The sequence below is a fragment of the Giraffa tippelskirchi genome, chromosome 1, assembly GCF_054371585.1.
Source record: "Giraffa tippelskirchi isolate mGirTip1 chromosome 1, T2T-mGirTip1v1.2.pri, whole genome shotgun sequence".
Taxonomy (NCBI): domain Eukaryota; kingdom Metazoa; phylum Chordata; class Mammalia; order Artiodactyla; family Giraffidae; genus Giraffa; species Giraffa tippelskirchi.
Window position 1 is genome coordinate 216159555 of NC_137275.1, and position 19607 is coordinate 216179161.

The following is a 19607-nucleotide window of genomic DNA, read 5'->3' on the forward strand; positions in this document are numbered from 1 at the left end:
AAAACTGTTCTTTTAAAATAGTACATTAAAAGTTTTCATACTAATAAGTATTAATTCTGAAAAATGTATCAAGGAAAAATAGTAATAGAAGGAAATTGGTTATTTATACTCACAAATTAATTTGTTTCTTAATTAAATTCTTGGTGGTTTCTTTCAGCTTACACTATTGCTAAATATGGTATGTCTATGTGTGTACTTGGAATGGCAGAAGAATTTAAAGGTGAAATTGCAGTCAATGCATTGTGGCCTAAAACAGGTATGTACTTATAAAAGAAATCATTTGTTGGATTCTCATTTATTGCCTTAGACACTCTTGGATGGGTGGGGTGGGGTGCAAATGAGTAGACCATCAAAAGGAAACCTCAGTATGTCTATTTGGAAACAAATTCAGCTTTTTATTGTACACGAAAGACCCTTTTCGGTCATCTTCTATATGACTACATGGTTGCTGTACTAGAAACACTGAATTCAGGAACACTGGAAGAGTCTCATCAAAGCCAATAGGAAGCCATCTACGCTTCCCTAACCTTTTTTCCACCCTTGTCTTGGGTACCTTAAATTCTGCAGATTCTCTTGCAGTTACTTTTATTTTCTCCTCACACATCCCAGCAAATGCTTCTTTACTTTCCTGTACTCTTACTAATTTGTTTTTTCCCTTTATGAAAAGCTGACTTTTCTGTACTTTCACATAAGTTCTGAGTTCACAGAGTGTCTGGATCCCCTTTAGGTGACAGGATAACCTGCCTATGGCTGGGCTTTGTATGCAGCTCTTGAGTTAAAAGTACAGTGGAAGCCGATGGCTTGCAGGTTAGGGAATATGTTGTATAAACATGAGGGGAGGGAAATGACAGAAAAGGAAGGCTTGTCCTGCTTACCCTCCACTTATATATCAGAACAGCTTAAAGGAGGAAAAAGAAAAAAAACTATTCTTATTGTAGCTTTTTTTCATATATTTAGTAGTGCCTATGAAAACCTCAACTTCTTTTATTATTTTCAATCTAAATGACAATCCTACCCCCCAAAAGTATGAAAAAAGAGAAAACATAGTGGAAATCACTTTTTCATTTCACTTAAAAAAAAATTAACAGAACCTTTGTTGCACTAACATCAGGACTCCAACATGTAAGTTAGTGTGACCCCTTTCCAGGGAAGCTCCTTAGGGTCAATACTGGATTTTCCAGATTCTCCCCATTGGGTCATTTAATGTATTCCCAAATCTTCTAAGGACCTTGATACTGTTTGTTCCCATTCTTCTTCCTCTGGCATTGTTTTCTTTGTTCATTCATCACTCAACAAATACCTAGTGGACAGTTGCTGTTAGGCAGACATTGTGCAGGCTTCTGGGGACACCTCTTTGGCTTTTTCACCTCGTAGATGAGTCGGTTGGTAGGGCTGTCTGCTAAAAGAACATGTAATTCAGTATTTTGGCAAGGTATAGTAGCCCTAGAGGTACTCTTGAATGGAACTGCCACGAATGACAGTGTGGAATGTACCCAGAGTTGTAGCTTAGGAACAAAGGAGGGGTTCCTTTCACTTTCCATCTGCTGTGTGCTAGGTGAGGAGACTTCCTCAGCCCCAGGCAGTAGTGAGAGGCCTAATGGTCTATGGTATTAAAGCTGAGAGAACAGGGGACTGTGGGGCAGAATTTATGGAGCCCTGGGATGTGTTGCTAATGTATCTGTTAGGAGAGTTTAGCCATTGCACCCAGTTCTCCAATCACCATCTTTGTTTTCTGATAAGAACTCCAGGAACTAAAAAAAAAAATGTTTTTTAAGGGAAGTATAGTTGATATAGGGCTTCCCTGGTGGTTCAGTGGTAAAGAATTTGCCGGCCAATGCAGGAGATGCAGGTTTGATCCCTGGGCTGGGAAGATACCCTGGAGAAGGAAATCGCAATCCACTCCACTATTCTTGTCTGGGAAATCCCATGGATAGGGAAGCCAGGTGGGCTGCAGTCCATGGGGTCGCCAAAGAGTCAGACACAACCTAGTGACTAAAAAGGAGCAACATAGTTGATTTTACTGTATTATGTTAGTTGCAGGTATACTACATTGTCACTTGATACTTGCATATATAGTGAACTGATCACTATGATAAGTCTAGTAACCATCTGTCCCCATGCAAAGCTATTACACTCACATTGACCATATTCCTTATGCTGCATATTATATTCCTGTGGTTCATTTATTTTATAGCTGGAGGTCTGTATCTCTTAATTGCTTTCACCTATTTTGCCCCACCTTGTACCCCACTCTTCTCTGGCAGCCACCTGTTTGTTCTCTGTATCTGTCAGTCTGTTTTCATTTTGTTTTGTTCATTTATTTTGTTTTTCAGATTCCACACATAAGTGAAACCATATGATAGTTGTCTTTCTGTGTCTGACATTTCATTTAGCATGATATGCTCTAAATCCGTCCATGTTGTCACAGGTAGCAAGATTTCATTTTTTTAATGGCTGAGTAATGTTCCATTGTGTGTGTGTGTATTATATATCACCACATCTTATTTACCCATTGATGGCCTTTTAGGTTGCTTCCATATCTGGGTTATTGTAAGTAATGCTGCAGTGAACATTGGTACGCATATGTATTTTTGAATTAGTGTTTTTGTTTTCTTTGGGTAAATATCCAGAAGTGAAATTGCCGGATCATGTGGCAGTTCTATTTTTAACTTTTTTATGAGGAATCAGTTTTTTTTTAAATATTCCATCTGCAGTTTGACTAAGATTCTTTTATTTCCTGACCTACCAGGGGATCAGAACCATGATTTATTGCCTCTTCGTTTCCCTTATGTTACTCTAGCAGACAAAATTCTTTTAAGATTTTCTGGAGAGTGGTATTTGTTGCAATGAGGCAAAAGATGAAAGTGAAAAAACTGCTTCTACGATATTTTCAAACTACATGTCAATACTCACTGGTGAGTCATGAAATCAGTTTAGTGAGGCATGAAATCAATTTAGTGGATTGTGAAATTGATTTAGTAGGTAGCAGCCAGAATTTTGTTGTTGTTTCATTTTATTTTTAATTGAATAAAATAGAGAATGTTAGAAAGCATTGCACATTGTAATAGTGTTATTTGGTAAACTTTAAAACATATAAATGAAATATGCATATGTTTATGAGTGTTTATGTGTAGGTATTATGTGGTTTTAGTCTTGCTCATAAGAAGTGTTACTTACTGTGAATCACAGTAAAAAAGTTTAAAACTTGGACTTTTCTGTGCCTCTTTTTTTCAGCTTCTTTTCCTTCTCTCATCCTTTCTCAACCTCCTTGCCCTGCCTTAATCACTGCTGTTATTAAAGATGATATATGGAGTCAGAAAGTTAGTATCTGTACATCTCCTTCACATCACTTACAGCCTTTGAATTTAAATTACTGATAACAATAACAATAGTTGTTTAATGTCTTTCTTGCTAGAAAAGCTTCTTAAAGACATAGTATCTGTTTTGTCCATTTTATTATCATCATTGCAGAGATTCAATAAGTATTAATATTTGATGAATGAATGAATACAGTATGATTACCTTCCATGTAGGTCCATAATAGACATTCCGAATAAAAGGTTTATATAAGAAAGGAGAAGAATATTGTATGACATGGAGTGTGAAGGACATTATCAGGATTGGCAGGAGAAATCAGCTCACTGCCTAGATCTTTGCTTTAGTTGAGATGTTCATTTTATTAATGGAAGGCTTACTTGACGTCTTGGAACATTGGTATCATTTGGGTCCTAGACTTGTATAAAATAGTGAATTGAATTTACAATCATGCTCCTTATGATACGTGGCATGATGAATTACGTACAAGATACTTTTGAAACATAGCAAGAGGACCACGTAGCTCTGATTAAAAGTCAGAAAGGGATGCCTTTTCATTGAAATGAGACTGAGGATGTTGGAATTAACAAGGAGAACTGAACAAGGCATTCTTGGCAGAGGGAACAACAGAGTCTGAAGTATGGGAAGATACTGGGTGTTTGGTGGAGCTACAAGAAGTTGTCGTGGTGGATCTGTGAGGGGCGTGGGCTTTTTATTTCCCTCTGAGCTGGAGCAACTGTGAGTAGTTCGGACTGGCCTGAATGTTGGGTGGGTGTGAGGTTGTGGGCGAGACGGACAGACGAAGTCCAAGGGTTTCGATTGCCAAGTTTAGGAGCTTGAATTTTAACCTGTATTCAGTAGAGAGTCACTTTAGAATTTTAGAGGCAGGAGAGCAATAATAAGCAGAAGGCAAAGAGGAGCAGTGGTTTGTGGATGAGGTTTAGGAAGTTTAATTTGGCATCTGAATAGGCTGACTTGTAAGACTGTGGAAAGAGGAGGCAGGAAATCTAGCTAGAATATTGCATGATTTATGATGGAGGCAATGAAAATGGATTTGAGAGGGTGTTCAGTCTCCTCGCTGTTTCTGAGGCCTCTATTTAAAGACACATCTTTTCTTTCTGGATCATATAGCGTGGCTCTCTCTTTATGGTTGCTGGAACCAGCAGCAGACTCCCAACATTATTGTCATTTCAGAAAGAGTTTTATTGCACTTAATGAAATGAGTGCATATATTATCTACATATCTACAGTGTGACATATATTATCTACAATCAAAACTGTGTTCTGGTCCAATGTTTGTCCCCTCTGGCTTGGTTTTCCTTCTCTTCACTGGCTACCTCGCTCCCTCTGGGTCTAAAACTTTCACCCCAGTGAATGCCACAAATCCAAAAAATGGACCAGCAATTATGCCTTTAGTAGTTTCCCAACATGAGGACCTCAGGCCCCCCCAACTCTGTTACCTTCAGAAATACAACTTTATCCTTTTACAGGACACATTTTATAGTTTCTACTGAAGTGGAGGGCGGGGAGGGGAGGAGGGATGAGGGCTACTATTGAAAAATGCCTGCTGCCTCTTGCCTCTGGACTGATCAGAAGTGTGGTAGGAGAGGCCAGTCCGCTTTTGGATAGGTTTCGAGTGAGCTGGGGTGAGGAGTCTGCAGCTGGTGGCTACTTACCTTGGTAATGGCAGTAGAGAGGGAGATAACAAAGGCATCTTAGAACAGCTGCAGTCGTCTGTCACCTGGACCACATTACACATAGATATGGAAACTCAGCTAACCAGGGAGGTCACGGTGACAAGGTGGCAGCTGGCCTCTGTGGTACTAGAAACTGGTTTCCATTTTCAAGGGACCTACTTATCAAGCTAGGTTAAGCAGTTTGTACCATATTTCACTGATTCTGAGATGTCCATGTTTTCACGTTTACGCCTTTGATACCAGGTTGCTCTTATATAGTTGATGTATTATAGTTTAATTGGTAGGTTTTTTCCCCCTTGGTGGTTACACTTTATAATCAATGGTGTTTTGGTTCAGTGAACACATAGAAGAATATGTGTGTGTGTGTAGATACAGAGAATAAAGTAGTGGGTACCAGTGGATAGAAGCTAAACTTTCGGTGGCTAGCATGCTGTAGCGTATACAGAAGTCAAAATATAAACACCTGAAACATCTGTACTATTATAAACCAATTTACTGAGATAATTTTTTTAAAAGATATTTGGAAAAGTTCTGGGAATGGATGGCAGTGATAGTGGCACATCATTGTAAATGTACTTAATGCCAAAGAACTATACACGTAAAAATGGTTAATCTGAAAGAAAACCAATAAAATGCACCTACGCCATCAAAAGGGCTTATCCGGTGGCACTAGTGGTATAGAACCTGCCTGCCAGTGCAGGAGACGTAAGATCTGTAGGTTCAATCCCTAGGTCAGGAAGATCCCCTGGAGAAGGGCATGGCAACCCACTCCAGTATTCTTGCTTGGAGAATCCCATGGACAGAGGAGCCTGGTGGGCTGCAGTCCATAGGGTTGCAAAGAGTTGGACACAACTGAAGCGACTTTGCATGCACTTCAGCAAAAAAGTGGTTAAAATATACATACATATGATTGAAAATGGTTAAAATATGTATTCATCTCTTCAATAAAGTATTTTTTAAAAAAAGAAACTAGAATTATTTCTTGTGCTTAGAAAACATAAATTTTTTTCATATACGAAGCTGTAATCAGGAGAGCCACTCAGAAGCTAGTAGATATTTTCCAGTTATTCCTTAATAAGACATAAGTTTAGGGTTACTTTTAGGATTCTTGTGATTCAAGGCATATCAGCTTTCATTATAAATCTTGATTTTTTTTTTTTTTTGCCGGAAATCATTAGGGAATTTGATTTGACTCATCCTGTTATTAATCTGTTTTTATTGTTAGTTGCATAACCTGTTGGGTTGACCTGCTGACATTGCAAAACTTTTGTTGAGAGTAACTGCATGCCTCACTTCCTGATTTAGGGGGTTTATTCATGCCTTCTTTGTATCTTCCATAGAAAAGTCATTAAAGTAATGATAGGTTATTTGGGAAACCATTCCTTATTCTTATATTGCATGTGTGTGTACATACACACACACGTACATGACATGTATATACTTACATGACATATTCTTAATAATTTTTAAGACTTTGCATACCATTCATACAGTATACAGTAAGAGTGGAGTGTGTATGTATGCATATGGTCTCATTGTCTGTATTGAAATATTTATAGAAAAATTCTGCAGTTTATAGGAGTAAGATGATAACTGAACTCTACAAATGTTGATTAACAAAGTGTAACAAATCACATAGTGGCTAAGAGCCTGGCTCTGAAGTCAAGCTGTCAGCTATTTGAATTCTAGCTCCTGTAACCTTGGACAGTTACTTAACCCCTCTGTGCCTGAGTACTGTCATCTGTAAAATGAGGATAATAATGGTACCTGTAACCTTGGACAGTTACTTAACCCCTCTGTGCCTGAGTACTGTCATCTGTAAAATGAGGATAATAATGGTACCTGTAACCTTGGACAGTTACTTAACCCCTCTGTGCCTGAGTACTGTCATCTGTAAAATGAGGATAATAATGGTACATATCATGTGGAATTCATTCAGATAACGTATGTAAAGTATGTAGCAGCATGCCGAGCACAGGGTACACTTAATAAATGTTAGCTGCTATTTTTTATTCGTAAAGTACCACTTCAAGAGTGAGGCCAGAGCTCTTGAGCTATTGGTAAAGTTAAAAAATTTATTCCTAGAAAAGGAATTTTAGTTATAATGTGGAGAAGTATCTTCTAATTCAGTGCACTTGAGAAATTCCCCAAGTTCATGTGTATGCTTTGCAAGAGGGAAGCGTGCTAGGAGGTAATTGCCATGAAAGTAGGAACTTGGTCTACTTTGCCCACTCATCTGTCCCCAGTACCTCCAGTAGTGCCTGACTTTTTTTTATAACATTCAATAACTGTTGAATGAGAAAGAGTCAATGGGTCTTGAAAACTACAAACTTTTCATCTTGTGGACTGAATTACATAGGTTATTTCAGTATGTAATGATTTCAAATGGTGGTTTAACAGTAGAATGAAGAGGTGTTTATCTAGATTACTAGAAACTGAAGCCTAAAATACATTTAAACAAATGGATTTTCGTTGCTTTAAATGTAAATTGAGATAAGTTACTATTTACAACTTTGACAACACATAATTAATAATGTAGTATTAATGGTAGAGTTTCAGGTTACTTCACAAAAGCATAATTTAAAAATTGTATGTATGGGACTTCCCTGATGGCACAGTGTATAAGTGTCCACCTGCCAGTGCAAGAGATATGGGTTCAATCCCTGGTCCAGGAAGATCCCACATGCCGCAGAGCAGCTAAGCCTGTGGGCCACAACTACTGAGCCTGCGAGCCTTAGAACCTGTGCTGCACAACCAGAGAAGACACCAGTGCCACAACTGGAGAAAGCCCGCACAAAGCAATGAAGACTCAATGCCACCAACAGTTAATTAATTAATTAAAAATCATTTGCACCTAAAACAGTGGAAATTATATGCAAACATTAATAATAATTTTCTCTGGGGAGAAGGATTATAGATAATTTGAAAAGTCTTCCTTGGGACTTCCCTGTTGGTCCAGTGGTTAAGACTCCGAGCTTCCACTGGAGGGGGGCATGGATTCATCGTCCCCCCATCGGGGAACGAAGACTGTGAGGTGCGGTCAAAAAAACACTTTTTTTTTTCTTTTTCCTTCTCTTTATTTTCTAGTATTTCATAAATGAAAGTAGTATCTGGGTGTAAAAGGGCCCTCGAGTCCAACCAGTATTTATCAAATGTTTATAGTATACTTGTCATTGTTTCAGGTGCTAGGGGTACAGTGATGAACAAGAAAGACAAAGTTTCTTTATTCTAGTAGAGGGAAAAGAGGAAATAAGCTTAGGAAAGGGACTCCATATTTTAGAGACAGGAAACTGAAGCCAAAAGATGTTAAAGTGACCTGCCAAAAATCTCAGTGTAGTTGGCATAAAAATATCACTGACCTGATTTACAGTTCATTGCTCTTGCTAGTATTCCTCACCAGCTTTCTTGTCTCTCAAGAATGGTATGCAAATTCTTTGCACATTCTTAATCAGCAATCTAATTTTGCTGTGAGTCTCATGAAGGAGTCCTATATAAGGCAGCGTTGTGTAGAGTAAGGAACATGTGTTGTCTACCTAGTTATGTCAGTAAAACATTTGGCAAATCCTTTAAACTCTCTGGACTGTGTTTTCATCACCTGAGTTATAAAGAGATAAATTGTCTTGCTTGTTCCTCACATAGTTCCGTTGCTCAGTTTAAAGTTATGTATGTGTATGTTTGTTTTCTCTACAGCCATACACACTGCTGCTATGAATATGCTGGGGGGATCTGGTATCGAAAGCCAATGTAGAAAAGTTGATATCATTGCAGATGCTGCATATTGCATTTTCAAAAAGCCAAAAAGTTTTACAGGCAACTTTATTATTGATGAAAATATCTTAAAAGAAGAAGGAATAAAAAATTTTGATGTCTATGCCATTACACCAGGTAATACATTTAGTTTTAAAAAGTAGTGATGTGTTTGTCCACTTTGTCTGCAGTGGACATACATCCGTTTTGTGTATGTGTTTATGTGATTGTAACATTTATACACTCTTTTTAAAAACTGTCTTCCCAGGGAAGGGAAAGACCCAGACTAACACAACTTTCAAAAAAGAGAAAGGGAAAACATAAGTGAGCCCGAAGACCTTTTAACAGATACACAGAAAAGGTCCCATCAGCTTCTAACCCTTTCTAAATCTTGAAGCCAAAAATGAAAAATAGTTTCTGAAGTTGGTCTTAAAATAACATAGTAGAAATTTTGTTCAAGGACATGGTACAGATGATTCAGTGATAAGTTTCCTACAAAATCTTTGTGGGCTCTTTCCAAATGTTATCTCTTAAGTGCAGTCTGAGTGTAGCTTCATGATGAATGGTGAAGGTGACTGAACACAGGGTCTGCCTCACATACAAGGCGGGGATTTGAGAAGTTCTCAGAAGACCCCTTGTTCAAAAATAATTCTTCCTGTTGTAACTGCAGGGGATGACAGTGATGATAATGCATTTTTACTTTGCATATAAAATATAATGTATAATAGACAATCATAGTCCCAAACGGGAATTGTATTTGTGCAGAAGTGTATTTTAAATATTAGTAATTAAGTTGAGCTCCTTGGTGGCAGAAACCACATGTTTCTATTTGTATCATCCCTATCTCTTCAGTCTGAAACAAATTGAATGAAGTAGCTCTATATAGTTTTACAAAACATTTTTATATATAGTATCTATTTAACTTTCATAGTAGTCCTGTAAAGGAAGCAGTATTGTACAGAGATTAGGAATTGCGGAGTTTGGGAGGAGACAACCCAGTTCCCACTTCTGTTTAGCTGCTCACTAGGGGGGCAGCCTTAGGCATGTCACCTGTTTCCTCTGAGCCTCACTTTTTTTATCGGTTTAAGGGAAAGATAGCTTTCTTTAAGGGAAAGCTATTTTTAAGGGAAAGATAGCTTCTACACAGGATTTTTGTAAGAACTAAATGCAAAAATGTGTATCATGTGCTTGGCACAGTGCCTGGCTTGTGGTACAGAGTATTCAGTAGTTAATATTTATAGTGGGAAGAGGTTTCAACAAGATTAAGCCTTTGCCTAAGAGCAGTCAGCTAATAAATGTCAGAACCTGAACCATACCTAGGTCTTCTGGACCCTGGTATAGTGTAACTATCACTTTAGATTTTAAAGATACAGTGTCATTGTACACAAAATTTTAAATTCAATTTAAATTAAAAATTCTATCAAGTGTTGAAAGCAATATGATCATGTACTACAGTTAACAAAGACTGGTGCATCCCTGCCCTCCGTTTTTTTTAATCTTCTGAGGGGGGAAAGACAGACACACGTCGACAGAGATGGAAAACAAGTTCTTAATGAGGAACCCCGTGTCTCAAGGGGCCCAGGTCAGAAATGAGCCCTGAGTGTTTTGGAGGGAGGTAGGAGAGTCGGACACGACTGAAGCGACTTAGCAGCAGCAGCAGCAGCAGCAGGACAGAGAAGGGTTGCATGGGTAGATGAGAAGGGGTAGAAAGCTCTTGGGAGAGCAGGTGAGGGCTTAATAACTCTTTGGTTGGATCTTAAAGATGAAATTTTCCATAGGAGAGGAGGATAACTAGGTTAATGGAAGTGTTTTAGCCTAATGAAGGTCAGAGTTTTATACTTCTCATGGGAGTCTTTTCCACAGCTCCAGAATGATCAATATAATAAAAACATATAATGTTTCTTAAACAGATGTTAAAATCTGAATACAGAAGTTGTTCCATTAACCCAATTGTTTGGGGATCAATTTTTCAGGCCATCCTTTGTTACCAGATTTCTTCTTGGATGAACAGCCAGCTACAGTTACAAAGAAACCAGACTCATACGGTAAGATGTAGACCGGATTTTCTGTGGGAAAATAAAGTTACTAACTTATATATATATCTTCCAAAATATAGAATTGGACATTTCTGCTTTTAAACTATTTTGTATTTGGCGGGGGAGGCAGGGGCAGTGCACCGTATGGCTTTAAGGGATCTTAGTGCCGAGTCCTAACCACTGGACCACCAGGGAATTCCCTATTTTTGTAACTTAAACTAGACAAGTAATGTAGTTAATTCTAGCAAAGGAGGTGTTTTTTTCCTTCTCCTGGTAAGAAGTTTTCAGTATATTCTTTTCATTTAAGAAAAAAAAAAGTTGTCTTTAAATTGCACCTTTTTAATGGTTTTCTTTCTTTTCCTTGGCACCATTTTTAGGTGTTTTGTGTTGATATTTTATTTTGAGGAAAAATGTGCCGCGTTATAGTACATCTGACACCATTCACAGAGTTTGTTTCATTTTTGCAATGTAGAAACAATGGCTCCCTTAAATTGGTCCAGAGTTTACATTTTAATCTTTGTGTTCTGGCATTATGCCGCTAACTTACTGAAAGGTGTCAGAAGAAAAACTTCAGTGAAAACCCATGAGAATTTTTCTCATAGTTTATGAACAAGAATAGCAGTGCTTCCTCTGGACCCTCACCTTATTTTTATATTACTGGAGAAGGAAATGGCAACCCACTCCAGTATTCTTGCCTGGAGAATCCCAAGGACAGCGGAGCCTGGTGGGCTGCCATCTATGGGGTCGCACAGAGTTTTTATATTATAGACTCTGTAAATTTCCTAAGTGACCATAGATGTTTTAGATGGCAGTTAGAAAGTTGAAGACAATGTTTCTTCTGTACCTTTAGCAAACCTATAGAACCTTACTGCAATGCATTTTAGTCCCAAACCTTATTTCCAGCTTAATCTTTTTATTAAATTAGTTAATATTTTTGGCTGCACTGGGTCTTCATTGCTGCTCTTGGGTTTTCTGTAATTGCGGTGAATGGGGCTACTCTTCATTGCAGTGCATGGACTTCTCATTCCAGTGACTTCTCTTGTTGCAGTGTGTGGGCTCTAGAGACTGGGCTTAGGAGTTGTGGCACACCAGCTTACTTGCCTCTGGCGTGTGGGATCTTCCCAGACCAGGAATCAAACCTGTGTCCCCCAAGTTGGCAGGTGGACTCTCAACTACTGGACTACTAGGGAAGTCCTCTGTGACATTTCTAGGTTGTAATTTTGGGAGTCAGGATGTCTCTGGTTTAGGATTCTCTGGCCAGGTGGTCCATTGCTCAGAGGCCTGTTAGCTCATCTTGTGTGTTAATGATATCTACAGCAGCATTTTTAATACATCAGTGATGTTACCAACAACAGCAATTTTAGTCGACTCTAGTTAATTGGTATTCAGTTAGCACAGAATTGAGATCAGAGGAAACAAGCAAAGGAATGAAGTTTTGGATGTAGAGGTTAATCATAAACTTACTAAACTCATTTTAGGAGAACTTGATTTCATTTCCTTCCCAAAAGTTTCCATGTTTGTTGTCTACTGACAGTCCCTTTGGAATATACTGCTGCTGCTGCTGCTGCTAAGTCGCGTCAGTCGTGTCCGACTCTGTGCGACCCCATAGACGGCAGCCCACCAGGCTCCCCCGTCCCTGGGATTCTCCAGGCAAGAGTACTGGAGTGGGTTGCCATTTCCTTCTCCAGGGCATGAAAGTGAAAAGTGAAAGTGGAGTCACTCAGTCGTGTCCGACTCAGTGACCCCATGGACTGCAGCCCGCCAGGCTCCTCCGTTCATGAGATTTTCCAGGCAAGAGTACTGGAGTGGGGTGCCATTGCCTTCTCCTGGAATATACTATTGGTTTGTTTTTTTGTCTCCTATAGTTTTATTCTCTTGTGCAGTCATCATGCTATGCTTAAATAGTCTAGGTAATAAATGATGCAGTTTACCCCTTGGCAAGTGTCTTTCAAGACTACACTGAAGTTTTCATTGCCATCTCCTTGGTACCTCAGATGATACAGATGATATATCTTGATTAACGGACAAGTCACCTGAAGTAGTCACCTATTAGTAAGAGAGGTGTTCCAACAGTTATTGTATGATAAACTTAGTTCTGTCTGATGTGCCTTCTAAAACCAAATACATGCCTATATGTTTCCTGCCTTCAGAAACATGAAGCAAGCCAATGTCTTTGCCTTCCTCGCTTTTAGCAGCCTCTGCTGGGTCCAGTTCTGCTGAGTTTATGTCTTAGTGCTATGCTCAGCCTGTGTGTTAGCGATATAAAAATTACATAGTTAGATATAGAACACTATGTGGAGGAATATTACCCAGTCAGACTGCCTGGGTTGGAATTCCTGCTGTGCCACTTACTGCTGTGTAACCTTGGGTGGGTATTTCAGTTGCCATTTTTAGAACTTCACTCACTTCTTTTTACTTTAATCCTGAATTGTGTTTAGTTTATCAAGCATACCGAAGTGCTTTCTGAAACAAGATATGTTATAAACAATAAGGAAAAACTAACTTTTTATATTGACTTTATATCTGGTCACCTTCATGAGTTTTTGTTTTGTTTTGTTTTAGACTTCTAATAGTTTCTCATAGAGAGACAGTTACTGAAAGCATAGACTTTGGAGTAAGACAGATCTGGGTACGAGTCCTGTCCCTGCCACTTTTGTCTCTGACCTTGGACAAGTCACTTCAGCTCTCTGAAACAATTTTCTCATCTCTTACTTTCCTTATACAAGTATCATGAGATTAGGTATGAGAGAGTATCATGTTGTGAATTTTATAGAGCAAATTCTCTATACACATAATGCTAATGCTAATGCTAAGTCGCTTCAGTCGTGTCCGACTCTGTGCGACCCCATAGGCGGCAGCTCACCAGGCTCTGCTGTTCCTAGGATTCTCCAGGCAAGAATACTGGAGTGGGTTGCCATTTCTTTCTCCAGTGCATGAAAGGGAAAAGTGAAAGTGAAGTCAAGTTGGTGTAATTATCATTGAGTAATTTCTTGAATTTCCTAAGTGGTCAAACTTATTATCTGAATGTAATAGTATCTTACAGGATTATTTCTGGCATGTATCTTAATATACTGACTCAAACTTCCAGAAGCATTTGGAAATATTTATTGAAATTATTTGTTTTAGGTATTCTTTTATTCTTAATTTTATTGAGAAAATCTTTAGATTTTATCATAAGATGTTAGATATTGGTTAAGATTTTTTGTCAGTTATTTAGATTAATGTCTAAATTTTTGTTATTGTTTCCTATATTTTATTTTTTGTTCTGTTTTGAATATGGCAATCAATTGGGTAACTTTCTTTTTCTTAAAGGTTTGAAATGTCTCACTAAGTCATTTGAGTCTTTTCTGAAGTTGTTTCTTTGACAATATTTCTATTTTCTCAGTCAATTAATGTTTTTTTCTAAAATAAAAAACCCATAACCAGCCACTTAAAGTTTTAAAATTTATTTAAGTGTTGTCATGTAGTATTCATTTATAATTTAAGTTCTTTTGTGTATCTTACCCCTTTTTACAGTTTATTTTTCTCTCCTTTTTTTGGATTAGTTTTCCAGAAAGTTTTCAATTTTAGTGTATTTTATTATTTTTTGCTGTTAAGAACCAGATTTTAAATTTTATTTCATTTTTCATACTTCTGCTTTTTTCTTTACTGATTCATTACTTCTACTACAACGTTAAGATATGATCTACATATACCCCAAACTCACCATTTTAAAGTATGTAATTAAGTAATTTTTAGTATATTCACAAAATTCTGCAACCATTTGATTCATTAATTTCAAATTTTCTTGCTTTATTTCTTTCTTTTCTGTTTTCTTTTTGAGATTGCATATTTTTGTTCTTTTCTTGCTTGCTAGGCTAATACTTTATTTTTATTTCTTTAAAAATAATAAAATAATTTTGACTGTGCATTTACCCCCTTAATATAACTTTGTCCACATCCAATAGATTTTGTAATGTACTTTAATCAATTTTGATATCATTTTAAATTAACTTATATATAAAAAGCTTAGTATAGAAAGAATAAAGAAAAATTTAAAAACCACGTGTAACCTGCCATCCAAATATAAATACTGTTTGTGTCTTGGTTTATTTCTTTCCAGTCACTTATATTTTCTGAAAATGTAACTTAAAATTCATACCCACAAATGTATATTTCACCTGATTGGATCATATTGTATTTAATTGTATATGCTTCATTTGACTTAATATTATATCCTGAATATTATCCATGTCTTCAAAAACAAATTTTTGAAATGGCAACTTAGTGTTGAGTGAATGTACTGTCGTATGAATGTACTGTTTATTTTAGTGCTTCATAATTGTTTCATTGTATAAATGTTCCAGGATTTTCTTTTAGTAGATCACTAAAAGTGGATGATCAGGCAATGGGAGGTTTCCTGACACATATTACCAAGTTTCCTTCCAGAATTATAAATACTGGCTGTATATGATTATCTCCCTCACTGCACTGTCAGCATTAAATATTGAAATATATATCTGAATTTTTAAATTGGCTTCTAAATAATAATACCATAGTCATTGGATCTTAAGTATTTCACCTTTAATATCTGCTGGACTTTAGAAAAGGAAAAGAATTTTACTGTCTTTTTAATTTGTCTGTGGAAGCATAATGGAAGGTAATTTGTATTCAACAAATTTAAGATACTTTTAATTGATCATATTGTCCTAGGTATATCTTTGTGCTGCTGATTAGATTTTATTTAATAGCCTTTGGTGAGTTATATTGGACAATATGACTGGGTATAATTTGAGTTGGGAAATAGATGGAGAACTGATCTTCAGCCTAAAGTACAGATTGTCCTTTGGGTTAAATAACAAATTACTCTCACCTGTTTCTGGGTGCAGCCAAACTGCCCACAAATGATTCCAAGAAGATAAATAAAGACAGGTTCATATTGAGGGACAGCTTCATACTAAGGGATCCGAACAGTCCTGTGCACTGCACATCTTTCCCCCTGGTCCATCATATGCTGAATGGTCATGGCCAATGGTTTAAGTGAATAGAAAATGTTGCAACCTATATTCCCTTGGCTTTGGTTTCTAGGCAGTGAGGCCTTCATGAAACTAATACGTGGTTTGATCTCCCTCTTCATCAAGTGGGAGGGACCAACTGGACTGAAACTGGGAAAAGTAATGAGTTTGGGTGATATAAGACATTTTGAGCCTTCTTTCTTTCAGAATAGGCTATTCTCAGTCTTCACATGATTTTTACTTAAAGAGACATTTCCATTCCCTGAAAGGAGGAGGCAGGTTCAATCCAGGGATGAAGTGAAAGATCCAGGGGATCTTCCCAACCCAGGGATGAAGAGACTAGGTGAATACGTTTAATTGAGAGGTAAAATTGTTGAGGAGTTCACTTGCTGTTGATTCAAACTGCAGTTTCCAGTTCATTTACACTAATTTATATAGTGATATTCTGATCTCCATCTTTCTGACTCCGTGGTGTTCTTAGCTCATTTGGTTTTAGAACTCAGAGGCAATGATAAAGGAGTGATTAATTGTTACCACTAAAATTCCAGTAGTTTGTTTAGATCTATTTACTATAAACACTGTATAGTTTGGAATTTTTTTAACCTAATCTTGAGAGCTTTTTACTTGAAGAGTATAAACCATTTACATTTACAATCATAACTGATGTGTTTGGTTGTTATTCCATATGTTTGATTTGTGCTTTCAAGATGCCACTGAACATATGTAAGGTCATTTTGGTCAAATGGTAGCAAGTGTGTTCTGCTAATTAATTAATTTTGTGTGTGACCTTACATTGCCTGGGCCTTACAGGCACTTACATCAATAACATTTTATAGATGCTGTTCCAGAATTGAAAGAAGAGAAGACGCAGCCACCACCAAAACCACGTTCTGGAGCTGTGGAAGAAACATTCAGAATTGTTAAGGACTCACTCAGTGATGATGTTGTTAAAGCCACTCAAGCCATCTATCAGTTTGAACTCTCAGGTAAGGGTTACTTCTGGTGAAAGTGAAAGTGAAGTCGCTCAGCTGTGCCCCACTCTTTGCGACCCCATGGACTGTAGCCTACCAGATTCCTCCATCCATGGCATTTTCCAGGCAAGAATACTGAAGTGGGTTACCATTTCCTTCTCCAGGAGATCTTCCCAACCCAGGGATGGAACTCAGGTCTCCCGCATTGTAGGCAGATGCTTTACTGTCTGAACCACCAGGGAAGCTCTGGTAATCTGTAGCTTTTATTGAAACAGCATAGGGTATTTTCTTTAGAAGTATGTCAGCTTCCAGTAGTAATCACCTGGATAGATGGCTGTATCCAGAACCTTTACCCTAGGATGTAGACATTTAAGAATAGCAGATAACTACTGATTTGTATTTGTGTTTTCTTTTTGGTTTTTGTGCATCTATCAAAGCTCAGTTGGTAAATCATCTGCCTGTAATGCAGGAGACTCGGGTTCGATTCCTGGGTTGGGAAGATCCCCTGGAGAAAGAAATGGCAACCCACTCCAGTATTCTTGCCTGGAGAATCCCATGGACAGAGGAGCCTGGTGGGCACAGTCCATGGGATCGCAAGAATTGGACATGACTTAGCGAATAAACCACCACCATCAAAGCTTTGGATTTGTGGTTACCTTGGGGTTCATATGTGTCAACCTATAGTTATATCTACTTGTTTTAAACCGGTAGTTTCACATATAAATGATACACTTGTTTTCTACTTGTTTTTGTAGTTCTTCTGATTTGTATTTTTAAGTTAATACCAGTGCGTATGGACATATGTAAAATAAAATTTCCTTATAGATACTTCCACTGTTAACATCTTAGTGTATGAAATTGAGAGAAAATCTTATTTAGAAGACAGGTAGTATAATACAGTAACTTATTAACCATGGGCACCTTGCCTTTTCTTTTTTGTTTTTGGCTGTACCACACATGGCTTGTGGGATTTTACTTCCCTGACAAAGGACTTAACCTGAGCCCACAGCAGTGATAAGCATTGAATCCTAACCACTAGACTGCCAGGGAACTCTTGCTATTTTTTAATCTTTGAGATTATTCTGATCAGTCTGAATGCAGTCAGCTTTTAAAATCTCTCAATATTTTTCTTCTCAGTACAGTTTTAATACATGTTAATGATAGTTTTAAGAATTAGCTACCACAGTCCCATTGCACACAGACTTTGACATTATCAATTCTTTTATCCTTTGTCACCTCTACTCTATCTTAATCCATCTGCATCTTCTTGTTTTTACTTCCTTTCCCTGGAGCCCATAGTCCATTGCTTCAGTCACTGTCTTGCCTATATCCTAAACTTCCTGACCTGCTGTTTGTGTCACCAACTGTCAAAATCCTAGTCCTGGATGATCAGACTATCTGCCTGCTCCACACTTGAGTCCAGCTGCCAAGTCTTGCTGGGAAAATGTGAGGAGGGGAGTCTCACCAACCAGTGAATCTGTACCAATAAAAATTCATCATTGACCCTCTCCACCTGAGGTCTAAGCAGCACATCAGAATTCATTGTTTCCGTGGTCAGCTTCTTGCCTCATTTTCTACAGTGACTATTTAAACCTTTCAGTGTTCCTCAAATCTCCTATCTCTCTCTTTACCACTTTCCTGCACATTTCTGCAGATAATCCCACCTCCTCTTTCACAGAGATAAGGGAAGCCAACAAATAGGAATTTCTTCAGCTTCCTGCCATCTGATACCAAACCGATAGACCTCTCATCTTCCCCTCCCAGCAGGTCAAGCTCAACTCCAGATGTGTGCACCTTAAGCTTTAAGATCTATACTGATTCCCACAAGACATGCTAAAATGCAGAATCTGATTCAGTAGGTCTGAGGTAGGGTCTGAAGTCTGCATTTCTGACGTGATGACAGTATTGTAGTTCATAGATCACACTTTGAGTAGCAAAGTTCTAGATGCCATTTTCTCTGGCCTCCTCAGGGAATATGTGCTGTCTCTTCCACCTATTTGTCCTGAAGCCCCCTTCCCAGTGGCTTGTTAACATTCCCAAAGTCTATTCTATCTTTAAAAAAAATACAGCAGTAACAACCCTTCCTATCACACTGCCTACCCCCCATCTTTCTTCTCCCTTTCAGAGCCAAACTTATTTTCACGTACAATTCTCTCTGCTCTGGTGTCATTTGCCTCCATTCCACAGAATTTGCTCTCACCAAGGTCCTCAGTGACCCCTGTGTCACCAGTGGGCATTTGTCATTCTTGCCTTGGCACCACTCTGCAACACTGAATGCTGCTGACCACGCTTTCCTTCTGGAAATGTCCGTTTGCTTTTCTTCTCTGTCTGTAATCATGCCTTGTCAGTCTCCTGTGCTAGATGCTTCTCCAGCCTTTTCTTAAATGTTGATATTCTTCAGGTCACTGTCTTGGAACTCTTTGTGTTCTACAGACTTTGTCTTGGAAAACCCCAACCACCCACATGGCTTCAGTGACCATCAGAGCTGGTTCCTTATGTGTCTCTCTTTCTAGCCTGTTCGGACTTCATGTGACATTTTCACCCAGCTATCACAAAGATGCCTCAATCTGAAAGTGCTCGTAATAATTCATCATTCCCAATACCCACCTTTGGCACTACTTGTTAAATCTGCTCTTCTTCAATAACCCTCTTTCAGAAAAAAAAAACAACATTATTTATCCAGCTTCCCAAGCCAAAAACTAGCAAAGTAAGTCACTCTCCTGCACCCTCCCTACCTTTCCTTCTTCGTATGCAATCAGTTACCTAATTCTGTGGTACTGCTTTGGTAAGTTCTCACTCACATATGCACTGCTGTGATCCTGACCCAGGCATACATCCTCAAGCTCC

General features: G+C 38.1%; 1 protein-coding gene across 3 annotated transcripts in view; it reads left to right on the forward strand.

Moving 5' to 3' along the window:
- HSDL2 (hydroxysteroid dehydrogenase like 2) overlaps window positions 1–19607 on the forward strand; it is a 54093-nt gene that overhangs the window by 26094 nt on the left and 8392 nt on the right. For 2 of the 3 annotated variants that reach the window (XM_081526965.1, XM_081526983.1), the window contains 4 exons: window positions 158–256; window positions 8703–8897; window positions 10733–10804; window positions 16626–16775. In XM_081526965.1, the coding sequence (XP_081383091.1) occupies window positions 158–256; window positions 8703–8897; window positions 10733–10804; window positions 16626–16775 (516 nt within the window). The remainder of the gene's footprint in view (window positions 1–157; window positions 257–8702; window positions 8898–10732; window positions 10805–16625; window positions 16776–19607) is intronic. The other variant, XM_081526973.1, reaches the window with a different exon arrangement.